The sequence below is a fragment of the Simochromis diagramma genome, unplaced genomic scaffold, assembly GCF_900408965.1.
Source record: "Simochromis diagramma unplaced genomic scaffold, fSimDia1.1 OVJJ01000371.1, whole genome shotgun sequence".
NCBI classification, from domain to species: Eukaryota; Metazoa; Chordata; class Actinopteri; order Cichliformes; family Cichlidae; genus Simochromis; species Simochromis diagramma.
In genome coordinates, this window is record NW_024386920.1 from 77,689 (window position 1) to 97,690 (window position 20,002).

General features: G+C 40.8%; 2 protein-coding genes across 7 annotated transcripts; both read right to left on the minus strand.

Moving 5' to 3' along the window:
* Nucleotides 1–635: 635 nt before the first annotated feature.
* get4 (guided entry of tail-anchored proteins factor 4) lies at nt 636–10,247 on the minus strand. Of its 5 annotated transcripts, none has more exons than XM_040036885.1 (9): nt 9,458–9,800; nt 8,443–8,521; nt 8,195–8,276; nt 7,706–7,855; nt 5,975–6,113; nt 4,378–4,518; nt 4,188–4,263; nt 3,884–3,956; nt 636–2,387 (listed from the first exon to the last, which is right to left on the minus strand). In XM_040036885.1, exons 1-9 carry the CDS (start codon nt 9,595–9,597, stop codon nt 2,299–2,301), a joined length of 969 nt encoding a protein of 322 aa, XP_039892819.1. In that variant the 5' UTR covers nt 9,598–9,800; the 3' UTR covers nt 636–2,298. The 5 variants fall into 5 exon arrangements, with proteins under 5 accessions (XP_039892819.1, XP_039892822.1, XP_039892821.1 ...); XM_040036888.1 differs by lacking the exon at nt 636–2,387 and adding an exon at nt 3,152–3,355 and having other exon boundaries at nt 9,458–9,814; XM_040036887.1 differs by lacking the exon at nt 636–2,387 and adding an exon at nt 3,152–3,358 and having other exon boundaries at nt 9,458–9,813.
* Nucleotides 10,248–14,882: 4,635 nt separating this feature from the next.
* Nucleotides 14,883–19,909, minus strand: LOC120736570 (GTPase IMAP family member 9-like). 2 transcript variants are annotated; one of them, XM_040036800.1, is made up of 8 exons: nt 19,706–19,909; nt 19,371–19,468; nt 18,936–19,013; nt 17,357–17,407; nt 17,197–17,247; nt 17,059–17,109; nt 16,766–16,816; nt 14,883–16,053 (listed from the first exon to the last, which is right to left on the minus strand). In XM_040036800.1, exons 2-8 carry the CDS (start codon nt 19,408–19,410, stop codon nt 15,275–15,277), a joined length of 1,101 nt encoding a protein of 366 aa, XP_039892734.1. In that variant the 5' UTR covers nt 19,411–19,468; nt 19,706–19,909; the 3' UTR covers nt 14,883–15,274. The 2 variants fall into 2 exon arrangements, with proteins under 2 accessions (XP_039892734.1, XP_039892733.1); XM_040036799.1 differs by having other exon boundaries at nt 19,371–19,478.
* Between the last annotated feature and the right edge of the window lie 93 nt (nt 19,910–20,002).

Here is a 20,002-nt window from a genome sequence, read left to right on the forward strand (position 1 = left end):
AAACAGTCGTGATGACGCTCACCGACACACACTGCAGGCCTTTGGTCACACACTTCTTCCTGGTAACAACAGGACACATCTGACTAAACTGACTTTCAGGTTAAGAAAACAAAATTCTTTTTTTTCCCCTTTGCTTACAAAACTCAAAGGATGCTGTGAAAAATTAACACTGAATAAAAATGTAACTGACAACACGGTAACACGTGCCTGGATGTACTCGCCTGAAAGTCATTTTGGCCTGAATTTCCCTTTTGGAAGGTGGACCCGGATCTGTGGGGTAACAGAAGCCAGCAGGATGAACCTAGTTCTGAATGTTTCATGACTAACAACAGCCGTTTAAATAGGAGGATTTCTGACGACAACTGCAGAAAGAAATGGTCTCTCTCCAACACGAGATAAACACTGACGACACGGAGCGTCTACACTATTCAGTCTGTCCCTCTGCAGCTGCCCGATTCTGTGGGGAATGTCAGTAATGATGTGTTTCAATAAATTATTCTGACTGCTATTTACTAGCATACCTACTGTCTTCATTTTATTTAATATACTTAAATGCAAAAAACACAAAAACTGAAGTTCCCCAGAAATTAATGTATTGAATTATCAGACCATTTAATGTTTGTTTGTTTTTTTTAAATGTATTTCATTGGTTATTTGCTGTTCTTTTTATTTTATTATTAATATTGGCCTTTTAGGACTTCCACAGCCCAACACGTAACTACATAAAAGTAAACTAGAACAGCCCTCAGAGAGCAGAGACGCTTTATTTTTTTGCAGTTTTAAAAAAAGCGACGGAGATGTGGATTAAAATCTGTTTCTTTGCTGATGGGAAGAAAAATGTTTAACCAAATAAAGATTACTTTACACTGGAAGACCTGTAGACATTCCAATTTTTCTGCCATTTATTGAAGGAAAAGTGTTGCACACCTTTTTCAAATAATCAGGGCTGAAAAAGGTGTTTTCAGATAACATGGAGCACAATTGGGACTTCGAAAAACAACAGACTGACAAGACCTGAAGTTATCACAAGTCACAATGAGAAGTTCTCAATGTGAGCAAAAGACAAGAACGCTGTGCTCTCCGAGGGCCGATGACTTTAACACTGATAAGCAGCAGCTACTGAATGAATCATGCTTCTTATTTCGCACCGGCTGAACTGATGTTTCACCGCCTCCAAGAAAAACCTGGTTTGGACCTAAAACAGAGGCGCGAGAACGAGAGTGAAGCAGCTGGTTTAAATATTAGCAATTTACAACATGCGATGCAAGTTTAAGTCTAACAAACGTTCGTTTCACAGTGTCCGATTTCGCTCCTTTCATAAAAAAAAAGTCACTTTTGCAGCTGTGTAAGTGCTTTAAAATTTGATGTCTTGCAGTTGGAACAAAAAGTCAAATCCGAGGGTTTTTTATTCTCTTTTTTTGGGGGGGGGCAGAATTCATCTTGGAGATTTAAAGCAACTCAGCAGCAGTTCAGCCAGCATAGGGCAAAAAGTTGAACCACACAACAACGGAGCCGTTTGATACAGACAGCTGTGTGTTTGCAGTAGTGTTACACAACAGAAATGACACTGCAGAATGGTTTGTTTGGTGGATGTTTAAGGTGCAACGTGACCTCTGATAATAACTTCAGAGCTCTGATGGGGTTTTTTTTTTTTTAAAAAAAATGTCCATTAAACCGCAGATGAGATGCTGAAACCTGACCTCAACTAAAAAGCACAATTTAATATCCTACTGAGAGAAGAAGATGAAGAAGAAACCTGTAACGGAATAAGTTGAAAAACGCCAACAGCAGCTATACCGTGGCAAGTTGGAGACTTGCTGTGAGTCAACTAAACCCTCTTATCTGTGACATTATGTCATGGAGACAGACTTGTGATGCTGTCCTCTCCACTGAGACTCCAACTACCTCCTAGGAGCAGGTTTTCACAAGCAGAGAGGACAGTTGTGATGTCTTGTTTAAAAATCTTACACCCTTAAAGAACAAAAATGATGATTAAAATAATTGTATATAACAGTTCAACACAAAAACAGTTTGCAGTTTGGCGTTGTCAGTCCAGGCAGTGCTGACGGGGGTGTTTTTTTGTATTTGTTTGTTTTGCCGGTCCAATAGTTTTTCTTTCTTGCTTTTTTTTGACTGGATGATTTGAGAGATGATGTTTCTGTTAAACAGCACACCTCTGAAATCACAGACCACCACCGTGCCCTGACCCCGCGGTGGACCTGAAGGAAGGAGGCTGGGTGGTCTTATTCATTATTTTTCGTGTGTTTGTTCTTGATTCCCTCGTCCCAGGCTGCGTGCTCAGTCTAATTCTATGGGGCTGTCCTCTGGAGGTTCTTCAGTTCCGTCATCCTCCTCACCCGAACCCATCAGGCTGTTCAGCAGATTGCCTGCAAGGTGCAAAACAGCAATCATCATTCTTTCAAAGGCTGCTGCAAAGCAAACTGAGGTGAAATAGGGCTGTGCGATATATCGGGATATGAGATTTTGGTCATAAGACATCTATCGTCCCGATAACGATATAAATCACAGAAATTTAACATTTTCTGTAAATTCTGTGAATCGCGGGCAGCTCGACTTGTGTAAAGTGTTTCCAGCTGGGTGTCGTGTACCTGGAGTCGAGTGTTTTAACCGATGCATCAAACTATACATTTTTAGACATAAATTGTAACAGCCGCCATTTCTTTGTGAGTATTTATTACACGGCGTGCTGCGGGGAAAAGCCTGTTCTAATGTTTGAGTCTAAGATTTATTTTTTAGCACCTGGCGGCTCTTTTTGCTTCTCATCCGTAAGTACTCTGCATACTTTTACGTGACTCAGTTTATTTTGAAAAGTCTCAACAGAATCTTGAGCTTTATTGTGAAAGGTTTATGTGGAACATAAACAAGCGGACACGCAATGGTTTTACTGTCATTGTTGCTAACAACAACGCATAAAAACAGGCGCTTGTCCCTCCGTAGTGTGGTTATATTAAATATAAGAGAAAGAGAGAACTTTAAGAAATTAATATAGCCACTACAGTGACCATCAAAACGATGAAAAAAATATTTGCTGTAAACAGTTTATTTTGCGACACCACGAAACAAACGATAGCGTAAAATGAAACGATAGGTGTTTTTATATTGTCATCCGATATATATCGTTATATCGAACAGCCCTAAGGTGAAATATATCTTTATTTTACTGACAAGGAACACAAAAAACAACTGCAGGAAAACATTTAAACTTTAATAATTTAAAAGATTTGGATTAAACATTTCCAGCGGTAAGCTGAGCCATCCATCACGGTCTCCATTTCTGCTCTTTCGTATTTGGCCACAAGCCTCCTGTCAGAGCATCTGCCACCTTATTAGTCTCCTACTTCAAATTCCAACAGAGACGTAAAAAAGAGAAATAGAAATCTCAAATAGAAACGGATAAGGTTAATATCCAGCTTTTTAAACTGTTTTTGGTGGTCTAGTGACGCAAAGTGTTTATGTCCATGTGGCCACTGAAACTACAGTGATGATATTCCCCTCTTTTTTTTTTTTTCTTTTAAAAACATACAAGTTATTGGGGGTTAAAACCAGGTCAGACAGCCTACATTCTACATGGGTAAGAGTCACGACTACAAACAGTTCCTTTAATTAAGCTGCCTGTTATTTTACATCTTGTCTAATAGCTTTTGAAGCACCTTCATAAATGATGCAGAGGCTTCAGGTAGTTTCTTGGTAGCATCACATTCAAAAGTAGCTGGTGATGAAAAACGTCGCTATCAGTTTTTCTCTTCATCTTGCTGGTAAGTCTATTAACCTGTGTGTGTGTGTGTGTGTGTGTGTGTGTGTGTGTGTGTGTGTGTGTGTGTGTGTGTGTATATATACACATCAGTTGTGTTTGCCAACTCACCTAGTAGTCCGCCATACGATGGGGACTGTTTGGGTGGAACGCCAAAGAAAAGCTGTCCTATTCTGTCGAGATACTGAGGAGTCACAAAAATGTCAAGAGAGAGAGGAAGAGAGGATTACACCTGAGTAGAGTCTGTGTTTACAGGCAGTTTAACCCCATGATGCAACTTCAATGACAGACTTTCTCCAACATCTTTAACCAAATGAATTCAAAGGTTAAGTTAGCCTAGTGCACATGGTGTAGTCATTTGTTACATACATTCTGGGCAAAGACAAACAGTATGAAGCTGCAGCTCAACACTCACCTCATTATACATGGGATCCCTCTTCAGGGAAGGCTGATATTGCTCACATAACACTGTGAAAACTGTTAATTTACCCCTAAAGAAAACAAACAAAAAGCATCTAAATGATGAAAACAATTCACTGATATTTTTAAGCTTACTTCTGTCAGGCATGATAAGCAAACTCAACAATCCCAACATCTGTCCTCACCCGTCCACTGCCAGCAGCAGAAACCAGATAAAGTTTAGTAGAGGCTGCACGAAAGGAGGGCCCCTCTCTATGGACGGGTGTTTCTCTGTGTACGTGCTGAACACCACGGAAGCGCTGTTTTTGTTCTTTAAGCAGAGGAACCTGGAGGGTTTGAGAGTTGTGAGAAGAAAGGGAGAGTTATGGAGATGGCATGATAATAAAGGTAAATGATGCTCAAAGCCTCTTTGAAGAAATGGCTGACAGACTAAAAATAGATGCAGCTGCTGGTCGACATGTTGGAGATGGATGCGTCAGTACCATTTTCTCCATTTCTACCGCTTCTGAACACCGACACTATACTCAATACTCCTGAGGGGTAAACTGCAAACCAAGCTCCACACAGCTAGGCTTTTTTGCATTTAGCTGGTTCAACAAAACCTAAATCCCCAGTTTATAACAGGAATCACTAGCACTGTCATCAAATTTCTCTGTTAAGGTGGAATTTCTGTTTCAGACTCTGCGCTTGGTCACTCACATAAAAATGCATGTCATGTGACTCTTCTGCACAAAAGGATTCCTATGAGTGCCACCTACTCCAATCAGAAACATTAGAAAACCACAGATGAATTGCCCTCTAACCTAATAACTGGTTGTGTTATCTTTGGCTGCAAGACCTGCAATCAAGCATTTGTCATAACTGCCTGTTTAGTGTCATGCCCAACATCTCAATCAGATTTTAGTCTGAACTTTGACTAGGACACTCCAAAACCGTGATTTATTGAGTTATTTATTCATTTATGTTTAACCATTTAGAGATGGGATGCATAAGTGTACTTGAGCTTCAAGTCATGAACTGATGGTCGGACATTCTCCTTCAGGAGAAAGCAGAATTCATGGTGCCATCAGTTACAGCAAGTCATGCAGGCGCCAAAGCAGCTCCAGACCATCACACTACCACCACCATGCGTGACTGTTGGTATGAACTTTTTATGAAATGCTGTCTTAGTTTTACCACAGAATATTTCCCAAAAGTCTTGGGGATCATCAAGATGTTTTTTTTTTTGGAAAATGTGAGACTTTGTGTTGTATTTGGCCTCCTTGGAGCTCTCCCATGCAGGCCCTTTTTGCCCAGTCTCTGTCTTATTGTTGAATCAGGACAATAAGTGAGGTAAGTGAGGCCTGCAGTTCTGGGTTCCTTTTTGACCTGATCTTCAATGCACTCTTGGACTGATTTGGGTAGGCTAGCCACTCCTAGGAAGGTTCACTACTGTTGCAAGTTTTCTCCATTTATCAATAATGGCTCTGACTGGCTCACTGGAGTCCCAAAGCCTTAGAAATGACTATCCAAGCCTTTCCACGCCAATAACTGTCAACTTTGTTTCTCAGCCGTTCTTGAGTTTCTGTAGATCACTGCATGTTGAGATCTTTTAGCCTGCTTCACTTTGTCAGACAGGTTCTATTTAAGTGATGTCTTGATCAAACAGATCTGGGGTTTAGCTAATGAAATCAAACTCAGCTTTCCAAAAAACAAACAAACAAAAACCCACAGTTAAATTTAGCTCCCTCCCCGTTTCCTAATTTTGCATCCGAGAATGTGACAAGGTGACAGTTCACTTACTGTAGGACGGCCTGCGCCACAAACATGTCAACCTCACTGCGGAAGCCTCGTGATGCTGAATACTCCACCAACATGTGTGCACAGCCCTCCCCGTCAGAGGAATGCAGGAAGTGATAACGAGACTCACTGTAGTTTTGCTCTGACGATTTAAAAGAAAAATACAACAACATCTTAATTTCCAAGATGGCAACATCAGGACAGTAATGATGTAGCAAGCAAAACAAAACAACGTTACCAGGAAAGACACCAAACAGGATGTCATTATACACAGAAGATGTCATGCGAGCATAATTAGTCAAGACGGACTGATACAAGGAGCACATGCCCCGTGTTTCTAGAATAAGGAAACACTCTGACCTTGTGATATGACACTATGTTTTAACACATACAAAGCTATTGAATTTTAAACCCAGTTTCAAAAAAGTTGAAACACTGTGTATAATATAAATAAAAACAAAATGCAGGGATTTCATAAACCCACAAACTCCTTTTATTTAAAATAGAATATCCATTGTTTGAAATGAAAAAAATGCACCATTGTTTTAAAAGATTAGTTCATTTTGAATTTGATGGCAGCTAAAATGTCTCAAAAGTGTTTTAAAGACATTGGATATCTTTAAACTGCTGATCAGTACATTTGTTGCCCCCTTTTCAACAACAATGTTGGAAAGGGGGCAACAAAAGGCTGGAAATGCAAGTGGCACAAAAAGAAACAGTGAGAGGAATATTTTCTAAACTAACTGGCAAGCGGTCAGTAACATGATTGGGTTTTAAAAAGGGCATCTTAGAGAAGCAGAGTAAAGTATGTAAAGATTGGCAGAGTTTCACCAATCTGCAAAAAACAGTCTACAACTTGTGTAACAATGTCAAAATGATGTTCTTAAGTGTAAAGCTGTGAACACTTTGAATATCTCATCTATCTGTACAGATTTTAGAGCAACATATGCTCCCATCTGGATGTCTTTTACATCGAAGGCCTTGCATATCTCAGTGAGACAATGCAAAACTGCAGCTACTACTACTACAACAGCATGGCTCCTTACTAGAAGAAGATGTAGGTGGTGAACTGTCCTGCCTGCAGTACACTACACTCTCACCAACTGAAAACATTTAGTGCTTCATGAAGCAAAACTTCAGCAACAGTCAGGACTATGAAGCAGCTGGAATCTCTATAAGACAAGAATGGGACCCTTTTGCTAACATTCTTCTCCCAAGAGTCAAAGAACTGCTCTCCTCAGCTCGAGGAGACTTGTTGGAGATGTGTTGCTGCCGTCAAATTCAAAATGAGCTAATATTTTTCTTAAAATGGTTCTTCTCAGTTTAAACAGTTGATATGTTTTCTATGTTCTATTGTAAATAACATATGTACTTGTGTGATTTGTGAATCATTGCATTCTGATTTTATTTACATTTCACACAGAGCCCCAACTTTTTTGGAATAGGGTGTTGTGTCTCTTCTCTGAGTAGTCTAGACATCATACACACCCACAATTAAATCTAGTGTGTATGTGCATCGAAACATTTTGTATGTTTTTTTTATTGATCAAGCCAATCAGCCATTCACAAAGTGTGCAATCTGGCATTAATTATTACTTTGCAGTCATGGGTTCACTGTTACTAATCAATATATCTCACAGACTATCAGTAAACCGATGGTGTCTACTGATATCTTAATACGTACATTTAAAAACCTTCTACTCTCTGCGCTACATAAACATGATCAACTTTTACCTTTCCACAAAGTGACAGCAAGCAGCTGGTGTAGTTTTGGATGACCCAACTTGCCAGACCCTCCTGTGGACCATTTCAAGGCTCTGGAAACAAATGCTACTCTCTCTGGAGAGTTCTGGTCCATCTGGCTGAACAGTTTAGCCAGACATTCTTAAAAAAAATAAAATAAAATAAATCAGAGAAATAAATGAAATGCCCTGTTGTGCAGACTTCTTTGACTATCATGAGGATTTATTGCTACATCATTTGCGATCAGTTATACACACAGATAGAGAAGTGAGATTTAGCTGATCAATTATTTATTATATGAAGCACAAATCCACAGTTCAGCTATTGCAGCAGTTAATGTTCAGGATATGTTTGATAAACTGCACATATTCTATATGTGATTTTAGTTTGGTAATATTTATTTCAATAGAAAAAATGTATTTACCACTATTTACAAGAAGTCTTGTAGATGAACTTTAAAAGACAAAGTCTTGCACCCACCTAATATTTCATCTTCAACTTTTGTCTCAGATTTCTCCAAAACCTCCAGCACCAGCATGGACAGATCTGCTGCGCTGTTTTGCTGCAAACCAAAACACAGCAAGTGTAAAAAAAAAAAAAAAAAATTAAATCTACACCATCAGGGACTTGGGTTAATGATCTACTATAAAATATTATAATTACACAAAACAAGTCAATTATTACAGCCAAAATTATTTGCTTTCTAACAAACTCAGTGCTGCATGTACCTGGTTGTAGCTGAAGAAGAGCAATGCTCCGTTATACATCAGCTCCCTGGCCTCCGCATGTTTCCCCTGTGACATGTACCTGATGCAAGACAGAGTATCAGTATTACACAAGAGATGACACTATCCGTTTCCAAGGCACACTAGCTCAGTCCTGCTTCCCTTCTTTTTCACAGCAGGTATCAATGAAGGAAAACAATATTTTAGACTCCCTTTATTTCCAGGTGTTAACACTTCAATCATGAAAACCAGTGAATGAGCAGGCCAACACTCACCAACTGTGAGAGAAAGAACGTTTTCAAATTGGATTCAAATAGGTTTATAGCACCTTTTTTTTTTTAATTAAAAGCTGGTGATACGGAGCTAAGCAGTATTGCACCTTGACTAATAATTTTATTGCACTAAATAGAGCTCAGATTTCATAGTGTTGGAGCAGGGAGTTAAGACTGAGCTTTCATGACAAAAACTGGAACACTCAACAAACGGCTTAGGCTTATTCAGGTCTCTAAATGGACAGGCTGTGAATGAAGACACTTTTGCTAGCGTTAACACGTCCAGCCATCTCGGTCCAGACCGCGACAGTGCAGAATGTTGCTAACTGGCTAACTCAGCCGGACATCTTCAACTAACAAGTTTTTGCAACCTCAGCAGTTACTAAAATAGTTAGCCGCTAGATTCGGTTATGTACGAATAAAGAGACTTTCAAGTTACACACAAAAGCAGAATATCTGTGGTAGGCATTGTCCGGGTAGCTAACTACACTTCAGCCATCAAAAGCAAACACATAGCTGGCTAACTAGCATTAGTTAGCAGTCCCGTTTTGAGACTAGATGGAAAACGCGACCGTCCAAACAAACACAAGGATCACGAAGAGTGGGTGGGCCCGCTGTGAAAGCAGACCAATCACAGACAGTCAGGTGTAAAAGCAAGGTTGACAGCAGAATGATCTGGAACAGGCAGGCCTCGAAGCCAAACGGCAATTATAACCGAATGAACAAGCGTAAAAACGAAGTCTCACCTAAAAAATAAAGTCCTGTACATCTGATGTGCTTCATAATAATCCCCCTTTTCTACGCTGGCTCGCAGTTTTCCTTCCACCCTCTGTACGCCTCCACGGTTTCTGGCACTGGAGCACCTCAGAGACTCCTGCTCCGACATCGTTGCTCCTCCGTAGCAGCAGCAGCAGCAGCACACCCAGCGACTGTTGACAGGGTGAACCCGGAAAGCTTTAAACTTAATGGACCCTCGTCGCTTGCCGTAGCCGGTGTATCGCAGTAGGTGAAAAAATTATGGAAGCATGAAAACTTTTGAAACCTTTTTGTAACCAGCAGAGGATGCTTGAGGCAACACGGTAACGAGGTTAATTGTAGGGAAAATAAAAATAAAAACATTATTTAAAAAAAGAGATTCACCGGGTTTTTTGGCATATATTATTAAATGCATGGATAGTAAGTAACATATTTGCATCCTGATGCCGGACTTTAATTGATTAATTACTGTTAATTACTATAACAGATTGAGTTATCTAGGTTTGGAGAAAAACTTGAAAACTGGATTTATAGTGAAGAATAAATAAATCATAGTTTTGTAGAGTGGCAGAGATGCTAAATATGTGTCTCATCTGGTGAACTTATTGTCATACATTAGCTAGCTGTAAAGCCTCTGATATGTGTTATGCTTACAGACTGTACTGTTACTGTTCTTCTAGTGTCTGTAGAAAGCTATATGAGAAACATTACTAATCAGGAAAGATCAGGGAGAAAGACTTGACAGATATGTCTGTGAAGGTTCTCAGTCATCCAGGTCATCGTAGTCAAAGGAGCTTGCAAAGAAAAGCGTCTGGACTTCTTTAAGTTGCTTGAAGACGTTTCACCTCTCATCCGAGAAGCTTCTTCAGTTCTAAGGTCAAATGGTGGAGAATCCCAGATATAAACCCAGTGGGAGTAACCCCCCACAGAGGGACAAAAGGACCCCCTGATGATCCTCTAATCGCCTGAGCCAAGGTGTGAAACTGGGTGTGGGTCCCAATCAGCCAGAGTTTCGGGTGAGTTCATTGTGAAACCTGGCCCCACCTTATCATGCGAATTCCTGAGATCAGATGGCCCAGGATGTGAGTGGGCGTTAAGGCGTCTGGGAAGGGATCTCAAAACTGGATTATAGATGGCAGACAGTTGGTGTCGTAAACCCCCGCCTCTGTTCAAAGATGGTCGCTCACAGTGGACATAGATGGCTTCTTTCACTCCTCTTTCAAACCATCTGTCCTCTCTGTCCAAAATGTGAACATTGGCATCCTCGAAAGAGTGTCCTTTATCCTTAAGATGCAGATGGACTGCTGAGTCTTGTCCTGTGGAGGTGGCTCTTCTGTGTTGTGCCATGCGCTTGTGAAGTGGCTGTTTGGTCTCTCCAATGTAGAGGTCTGGGCATTCCTCGCTGCACTGTACAGCATACACCACATTGTTAAGTCTGTGTTTTGGCGTTTTGTCTTTCGGGTGAACCAGTTTTTGTCTGAGCGTGTTGCTGGGTCTGAAATGCACCGGGATGTCATGCTTGGAGAAAACTCTCCTGAGTTTTTCTGATACACCGGCTACATAGGGGATGACAATGTTGTTGCGTCTGTCTTTCTTATCGTCCCTCGCTGGTGTCTGATCTTCTTTTCTGTGCCTCTTTGCTGACTTTAAGAACGCCCATTTAGGTTAGCCGCACGTTTTGAGTGTTTCCTTTACATGTGTGTGTTCCTTCTTTTTTCCTTCAGGCTTAGAGGGAACATGTTCTGCCCGGTGGTGTAGGGTCCTAATTACTCCAAGTTTGTGTTCCAGAGGGTGATGGGAGTCAAAGAGGAGGTACTGGTCCGTGTGTGTGGGCTTCCGGTAAACTTTGATGTTGAGGTTGCCGTTCTCTTCAATGTGCACAGCGCAGTCCAGGAAAGGCAAACAGTTGTCCTTTGTGTCTTCCCTGGTGAACTTGATGTTTTTATTCACAGCGTTAATGTGCGCAGTGAAGGATTCCACTTCTTGTGTCTTGATTTTGACCCAGGTGTTGTCCACATATCTGTACCAGTGGCTGGGTACTCTTCCTTTGAAAGAGCCAAGAGCCTTCCTTTCCACTTCCTCCATGTAAAGGTTGGCTACAATAGGTGACACGGGGGAGCCCATGGCACAGCCATGTTTTTGTCTGTAAAAGCCTTCGTTGTATTTGAAATATGTAGTGGTGAGGCAGAGGTCTAACAGTGTGCAAATCTGATCGGGTGTGAAGTTGGTCCTGTCCTCCAAGGAGCTGTCTTCTTGTAGTCGTTTTCTGACAGTCTCCACGGCCTCTGTGGTGGGTATGCAAGTGAAGAGAGAGACTACATCAAAGGACACCATGGTTTCATCTGGATCCAGGGTAAGTTTCTGGACCTTGTCGGTGAAGTCGGTGGAGTTCTTGATGTGGTGTGGGGTGTTCCCCACGAGAGGAGCAAGGATGGTAGCAAGGTGTTTAGTAATGTTATAAGTGGCTGAGTTTATGCTACTGACTATGGGTCTGAGTGGGACAGCTTCCTTGTGGATTTTAGGAAGTCCGTAAATGCAGGGTATGGCATCCCCTGGGTAAAGGCGGTGATTTGTAAGGCGGTCAATAATTTTGTCCTTTTCGAAGTCTTGAAGGCAAGCTATAACTTTCTTTTTGTAGCTGCTTGTGGGGTCTCGCTTTAAGGCTTCGTAGGTATTGTTGTCACTGAGGAGAGTAGTGATCTTTGTATGGTAATCTGTAGTGTTTAGGACCACGGTGCATCTTCCCTTATCAGCTGGTAAAACAGTGATGTTGTGGTGTTTGCTCAGGGAAGCGACGGCCTTCTTTTCCAGTATTGTGAGGTTGGATGGAGGGACTTTGGCACTGGAGAGGGTGGCTGAGACTTTCATCCGGATTTGCTCTGCTTCTGTCTGTGATAATTTATTAATCCGTATGGCAGATTCTGTGGCTGTGATGAGGTCCACTATGGGCAACTGTTGTGGAGAAATGGCAAAATTGAGTCCTTTGGCTAATACTCTCTTTTCAGGTTCAGTGAGAATCCTGTCTGAAAAGTTCTTAACCCATTTCTCCTGACTGACTTCAGGTGTGTTTTCTTTTCTGGGTTGTGTAGGTTCAGGACAGATAGAACATTTCTATAGATATTTGCTGTAATTACAACAACAGGAGGATCATTTCATATTTCCGAACAGCTTACAGTGGGGCAAAAAAGTATTTAGTCAGCCACCGATTGTGCAAGTTCCCCCACCTAAAATGATGACAGAGGTCAGTAATTTGCACCAGAGGTACACTTCAACTGTGAGAGACAGAATGTGAAAAAAAAATCCATGAATCCACATGGTAGGATTTGTAAAGAATTTATTTGTAAATCAGGGTGGAAAATAAGTATTTGGTCAATAACAAAAATACAACTCAATACTTTGTAACATAACCTTTGTTGGCAATAACAGAGGTCAAACGTTTACTATAGGTCTTTACCAGGTTTGCACACACAGTAGCTGGTATCTTGGCCCATTCCTCCATGCAGATCTTCTCGAGAGCAGTGATGTTTTGGGGCTGTCGCCGAGCAACACGGACTTTCAACTCCCGCCACAGATTTTCTATGGGGTTGAGGTCTGGAGACTGGCTAGGCCACTCCAGGACTTTCAAGTGCTTCTTACGGAGCCACTCCTTTGTTGCCCGGGCGGTGTGTTTTGGATCATTGTCATGTTGGAAGACCCAGCCTCGTTTCATCTTCAAAGTTCTCACTGATGGAAGGAGGTTTTGGCTCAAAATCTCACGATACATGGCCCCATTCATTCTGTCCTTAACACGGATCAGTCGTCCTGTCCCCTTGGCAGAAAAACAGCCTCATAGCATGATGTTTCCACCCCCATGCTTCACAGTAGGTATGGTGTTCTTGGGATGCAACTCAGTATTCTTCTTCCTCCAAACACGACGAGTTGAGTTTATACCAAAAAGTTCTACTTTGGTTTCATCTGACCACATGACATTCTCCCAATCCTCTGCTGTATCATCCATGTGCTCTCTGGCAAACTTCAGACGGGCCTGGACATGCACTGGCTTCAGCAGCGGAACACGTCTGGCACTGCGGGATTTGATTCCCTGCCGTTGTAGTGTGTTACTGATGGTGACCTTTGTTACTTTGGTCCCAGCTCTCTGCAGGTCATTCACCAGGTCCCCCCGTGTGGTTCTGGGATCTTTGCTCACCGTTCTCATGATCATTTTGACCCCACGGGATGAGATCTTGCGTGGAGCCCCAGATCGAGGGAGATTATCAGTGGTCTTGTATGTCTTCCATTTTCTGATGATTGCTCCCACAGTTGATTTTTTCACACCAAGCTGCTTGCCTATTGTAGATTCACTCTTCCCAGTCTGGTGCAGGTCTACAATACTTTTCCTGGTGTCCTTCGAAGCTCTTTGGTCTTGGCCATGGCGGAGTTTGGAGTCTGACTGTTTGAGGCGTGGACAGGTGTCTTTTATACAGATGATGAGTTCAAACAGGTGCCATTCATACAGGTAACGAGTGGGGGACAGAAAAGCTTCTTACAGAGACGTTACAGGTCTGTGAGAGCCAGAGATTTTCCTTGTTTGAGGTGACCAAATACTTATTTTCCACCCTAATTTACGAATAAATTCTTTACAAATCCTACCATGTGAATTCATGGATTTTTTTTTCACATTCTGTCTCTTACAGTTGAAGTGTACCTCTGGTGCAAATTACTGACCTCTGTCATCATTTTAGGTGGGGGAACTTGCACAATCGGTGGCTGACTAAATACTTTTTTGCCCCACTGTAAGTGACTTGTATCTGTCACTCAACTTTTTTTAACAGTCAAAAACGCGTCTTAATACACTTGAATCTGGAATAAATCTGGAACCTGAAAATAGATGAGGTGTAGGGGTCCAGGTGCCTCTCAGACCATGTAAACTACAAAATACTTAAACATTATTCTGGGCTTTAATCCTATGTCCTTATATCCTATAACAACTTTTTCTTGTTGTGGTTTTGAGTCTATAGCAATATATTAGTACTAATGGGATTTATTTAGCCAGATGACATTTGGCATACTTGGTGACTCTGACTGTAGTTTTTGGGAATGAAAGTATAAGAGCACATAGTGTATTGAATACTTGATGTAACTAACTCTGCTTCACTATTCTTATATTCATTATCACCATTTTAGCTACATTATCAAGAGAAGTCTGTGGAAAAATTTACTTATCAAAGCTAGGTAACCACAGTTGACTGACAGCCATACATTTGAAAAATTTAAGTGATTGTTGTTTCATGAGTATATTTAAGAGTACATTTATTTGTTATCTATAATAACACATAAGTGACAGACAAGTTAGTTCTTTTAAATTTTTATATATTTTTGTAGGTTTTGTAGTTTTTTTCCCCACTTAAATTATGGAAGAAGAATGAAAAGCAGAAGTAAATTTGATAAAATATTCATTTCTAAAATGCTAATTCTCCAAACAGTGACTTTTATGCATCACAGGTAGACAAATGATCATCTACAGCTACAGCTAAATATTTGGGCCACATAATCAGCAATCAGTACTTTGCTGAGAAAAGTAAACAGTAAACATTTAAGCATTTAGTAGCTGTAAACAGCCGTCTGGAGAACACAAAGTGATGAAAAATTGATGGATTAATCTAATTAAGAATATAAAAATTAATATGAAATATATTTTTAAACAATCTAGGGTATGTTGGAAACTATAATACATACCACTGTCCACTACTGAACAGTGGCAAACACCTCCACCTCCACCATCTTTCCAACTTGTTGCACATAATGCCCTTCCTTCTTCTCTTCTCTCTCTACATATATCCCAGTCTTTTAGCCAGTGCAGAGGTCATATCAGCCAGCAGCACCTCCCTCATGTGGTCTTCTCTTCTCTGTAGCTCGTGGACAAAATGCCCCTTCAGCTCCATTACCTCCATCACACGCTCCACCAGCTGCCTGCGTGTAACACTTCTTTCCTCTGCAGGGCGGTCGGGACTGTTATCCACCAGCTCAGGCCTCTGGCCACACAGTGCCACAGCCCTTTTCAGATTTCCAGCATCTGCATCAAGCAGCTGATCTAAAGTGTTCCTTCGACCCAGACGGTCTGCATGAGTGAGCACTGGGATAATGTACCTCTTGACTTCCACACCGAACAGTTCCATTGTGGCTTGGACTGCTTGGGCAGCATCCTGCTCAGCCCCCTTGGTGAAGCCTGGAGCACGCATCACCAGTAGAAAGGCATGTGGTCCGGGACTGGCGAGCTGGACACTCCTCAGAACTTCCAGTGCTCTCTCTTTGTTCCCTAGTGACGTCCCCAAAAGATCTGGGGTCTGAATTACTATAAGTTCTCTACCATCTATAAAATCCCTTTGCACAGTACTCTCCTTTAGAGGAACCCTTTTGGTGCTTCTCTCACTGTTGTTCATTAAAGTATCTGCTAAGGAAGTCCGTCCTCCACCAGGAAGCCCCAGGAGGACCAGCCTGAGACCTGGTTTCTTGGGAATGCTGCCGCCAGAGGGATCAAGCATTTGGTTCAGTAAGCTGCTAATGACTTGATCATTCTGTGAGTTCAAAGACCCGTCTCTGGATGAATCTACAGAGATAATACAATATTATTTTAGAATAAAAAAAAAAGCCTTATGGGGTAAAGCTGTGATTCTAAATCAAAAAGAGCTCAATCTGATGATCTAAAATTTCATTTTTTTTTTCATTTTCTCAGTTGGGAAATTTATAAGAAGAGCCTTAAGAACTTGTGTGGAATAACAATATTTGCTGCTGAAAACAATACAATACATGCCAAAGATGGTGATTCAGGAAAAGAGGGCACATCGTTGCCTCACTTACATACAGTCAGTGACATAAGAATGAATTTTGTGTCACATCAGTGAACGCTTTAGGCCAGTTTGAGAGATAGTGTAAGACCATTTGTCTGAAACCTGAGACTGAGCTGAAAGTGGATCTTGTGCTCAGGATAATGATCCTGAACAGATTTGCAAGTACAACAAGAAATATATCTCAGAAAGATGAATCCCTCTATAATCCTTATAATGCAAAATGGGCATTATAAGGACGCAAGAACCTGAAATATCCTGAAACTGAAGGAGTTTTGAATGAGAGTTCTTAAACATACCAGAAAACCTCTCATAAGGTTGATTCTGTAAAACCACTAGCTTCTGAGACCATTGATCGTTTTGTGAGACAAATCCCATAAAAGCACAAAAACAAACTACAAAAAATGAACAAATACATATTGATATATAGAGTATGTAGCTAAATATAGCTAATAAAAAAGACAACAAACTGACTGTTGATGGCTTTGATGACAGCAGCGATCCACTTGAACCTTGAGGAAAATGCTGAGGAAGCAAGCAGACAGAAATTTACATTAGTGTTGTAATTACTCGCATGTATCACAGAAACAGCTGTGATGCCTTCACATTTTAAACTGCTGTCACATGTCTGCTTGCACTGCTGGGTCACGTCCTCTGATAGCCACTCAGATTCTAAATGTTTTCTTTTACGCTCTCTCCGAAAAAGCCTATTTGCAACACGCAGTGAAGAGAAAACGAAATCCAACAAAGATACGAGAAATACTTACTGGCTAAAAAGCGCCAAATCCGAGACAGCCACTTAAACAAGGTCTGGATTACTGAGACACGAGACATGGAGTGGAAAAAGTCAGCTCCTGTTTAACAGATTTTGTTTTAAATGGTAAAATGGGGGATGTGCTTTATACCTCGGAGGGTTCCCACAAGCCGACTTATCCACCCCCAAAGAGCTGACAGACCTGAAGGGAAAAGAAATAATCAGTGTGCATGAATTAACTCAGTTTCATTTTGCTGGTTTTGTCCTGAAACTTGGAAGTCAAAGTGATGTATTAGCTTAGATAAACTCACCAGTTAAAGAACAAAAGAGACGAATCGGCCATCGAATCAGAGCTGGGAGAGCTGCAGGGAAGTGTGGCTAGAATGAGTATCGCAGAGTGTGATAATAATAGTGTGATAATAATTTTCTATAATGAACATGGATTTATTCATATGCCATAACTGTAGGATCCATACTGCCCTCTTTTATTTGTTTCTTTTGGATTTACTATAATCAAACTCTACATTCAGTCAGCTGATACAGGACAAAAGACACACTGTAGACATGAGAAAGAGATGAATAGTGACTACCGTAATAATGAAATGCTGAGTGGTGTATGAACACACAGAGAGAAAACAGCTGATTAAAGACGAAACACTCATTGAATCAAGGGAAGTCTGCAGCATCCTAAGCATCTTGCTGCATAACTAAGAGATGATTCAGTGTATCTTTTGTCCTGTCTCCCTCTCTGAGCCTGGTTCTGATGGAGGTTGCTTCCTGTTAAAAGGGAGTTTTTCCTCCCCGATGTTGCCAAATGCTCGCTCATAAGGGGTTGTTCTGATTGTTGAGGTTTTCTCTATTATTGTCAGAAAATGCCTGAGATTACTGTTGTGATTTGGTGATATATAAATAAAACTGAGTTGAGTTGAATTTAACTGAATTGAATTAAATTGAATGGGGCCTGATTATTTATGATCTTCATGCGAAGAGAAGGATTTTAAATTTGATTATGCATTTAACTGGCAGCCAGTAAAGAGAAGCCAGTATAGGAGAAATACGCTCTCTCTTTCTAGTCTCTGTCCCATTTTGAATCATTTAAGTGTTCAGATGACAGGTTATTGATTCGGTTTAAAGATTTAGACTAGTGTGTCGTATGTTTGCGGTATGTTACTCGCAATTACTCCCTCCACCCCCCTTATCTCCTGTCTTTCGATAACTTGGCCCTCACACCCTGTCAGGTCTGGCATGACAACCACTCAGATAATAATGTGAGATCTAAAATAAAAGATATAAAAAATAAATAAATAAAAGAAAACAGCTAACAAGAGGAGCCTATAGACTGTCTACAGCAGTCTACCGGTCCGTGAGTCGTTTGGTACCGGGCCGCGAGAGTTGAGGCTCAGGTGTGAAATGTGTGGTTTTCAGGGTTTTTATCGGTTTTCAGCGTTATTTTGTTATCGTTTTTATCGTTTACTCGGTTTTCCTGGGTCTTTTCACGTGTGTTATGAATAAATCTTCTTTTTTTTCGGTACCGGTACTAGTTTTATTTTGTTGTATTTATCCGCAACACCTTAAAGGCCGGTCCATGAAAATATTGTCGGGCATAAACCGGTCCGTGGCGCAAAAAAGGTTGGGGACCGCTGGTCTACAGCACTCCTCTTGGCAATGCAAATGTGTTTGGCACAACAAAGCAGACCATGATTCTGTTTGCTAAAAGTGCTGGACAGGAGAAGTTTAAAAGAAAAAGAAATGGGAAAAAAAGACTAGTAAGATTTAAAAACATCTGTTTACTACCTGAAAATAGTTCCCTATTACAGATTCATTATTTATTTTCTAGACTCAGTAAAAGTCATTAAACAGTACAAGTGTGGGTGTTGCTGTGTGACTGACTCTGTGAGAACCTGTAGAGAAGATACCCCACCACGGTAAAAAGTCCCATCTGGACACTGTTGGTGTTCATCCACCAGCCTATCAAGGAGAAGGCAGGGAGGCAAACATGACATTAGCGGTGCAGAGCTGTTCACAACTTAGCATCAGTTTAGCCTTTCACCCACATTTAGAAAAAAAAAATAGAAATGAAATCCCCTGAAGGATCCCAAGAAAGCTGTGTCACATGGTTTTTGATTGTTTACACTTATTTTTAAGACTTAACTACAATGCCTGAACTCAACACTTTACATGTAACATACATTTTGCAGAAATAAAGATGCATCATCAGAATATGATACTAAAAAAAAAAAAAAAGACCAATAAATTAAAAAAAAAGAAGTCAATATCATATTTTTTGTGTGTAAATTTTTATTTTTTTATGTATATTTTGCCTACCTGCATCCTCAGGGGTGTCTTTCTCACACTGACACTCCATGTCTCAGCAGATGGGAACGCTGTAGTTGGTGTGAAGGTAAGAACAGGCAGCACCACTTCTGCTCAGAGCTAACACAGGTTAAACAAACTGCTTGAAAAACGCTGCAATGTTTATGTAATTTTCCTAAGTGTTCAGTTATAAGGAAGGAATAAAAACTCATCTGATATAAAAGCAAAGGGTTCTGATTAATAGGTGTCTAGACTACAAGACAGAGCTGAAAAACCAAACATAACATAATGTTGTTAAGTCCTTATTGAGCTTTATCGACAGCAAAATGCTCATGAAGAGCTTTTACCTGATGTGTAGCCAGATAACCGCCCTCCAAGAGTGACATCAGCTTTCAGACTGTCAGTACAACTCACATGAGGTTAAAACTCTTGATTTCTTCTTCCTGCGTTTGCGCAAGTATTAGCCTGCGCAGGCCTGCCTTCCTCAGGAACAGTACTTCCTTTTTGTTATGCAGCAAAACAAATCAATGACGAGGCCCAGGAATGCTGATCATGCAGTTTGACCTGGGACACACCCTTTTTTGTGCAACATGAACTAGAAATGCAGCTTAAGGTGAACTAACCTGTGTGATTATGTAAATAAA

Excerpts from the sequence above, each read along its gene's own strand:
- get4 (XM_040036884.1), bottom strand. The coding sequence starts at position 9,597 with ATGTCGGAGCAGGAGTCTCTGAGGTGCTCCAGTGCCAGAAACCGTGGA. Across the intron at positions 8,277-8,442 it reads TCTTCTTCAGCTACAACCAG|CAAAACAGCGCAGCAGATCT; the intron begins GTACATGCAGCA and ends TTTGGTTTGCAG. Across the intron at positions 4,264-4,377 it reads CTGCTGCTGGCAGTGGACGG|GGGTAAATTAACAGTTTTCA; the intron begins GTGAGGACAGAT and ends TGTTTTCTTTAG.
- LOC120736570 (XM_040036800.1), bottom strand. The coding sequence starts at position 19,410 with ATGGAGTGTCAGTGTGAGAAAGACACCCCTGAGGATGCAG. Across the intron at positions 19,014-19,370 it reads AGACACCCCTGAGGATGCAG|GCTGGTGGATGAACACCAAC; the intron begins GTAGGCAAAATA and ends TCTCCTTGATAG. Across the intron at positions 17,110-17,196 it reads GCTTGTGGGAACCCTCCGAG|TAATCCAGACCTTGTTTAAG; the intron begins GTATAAAGCACA and ends CTCGTGTCTCAG.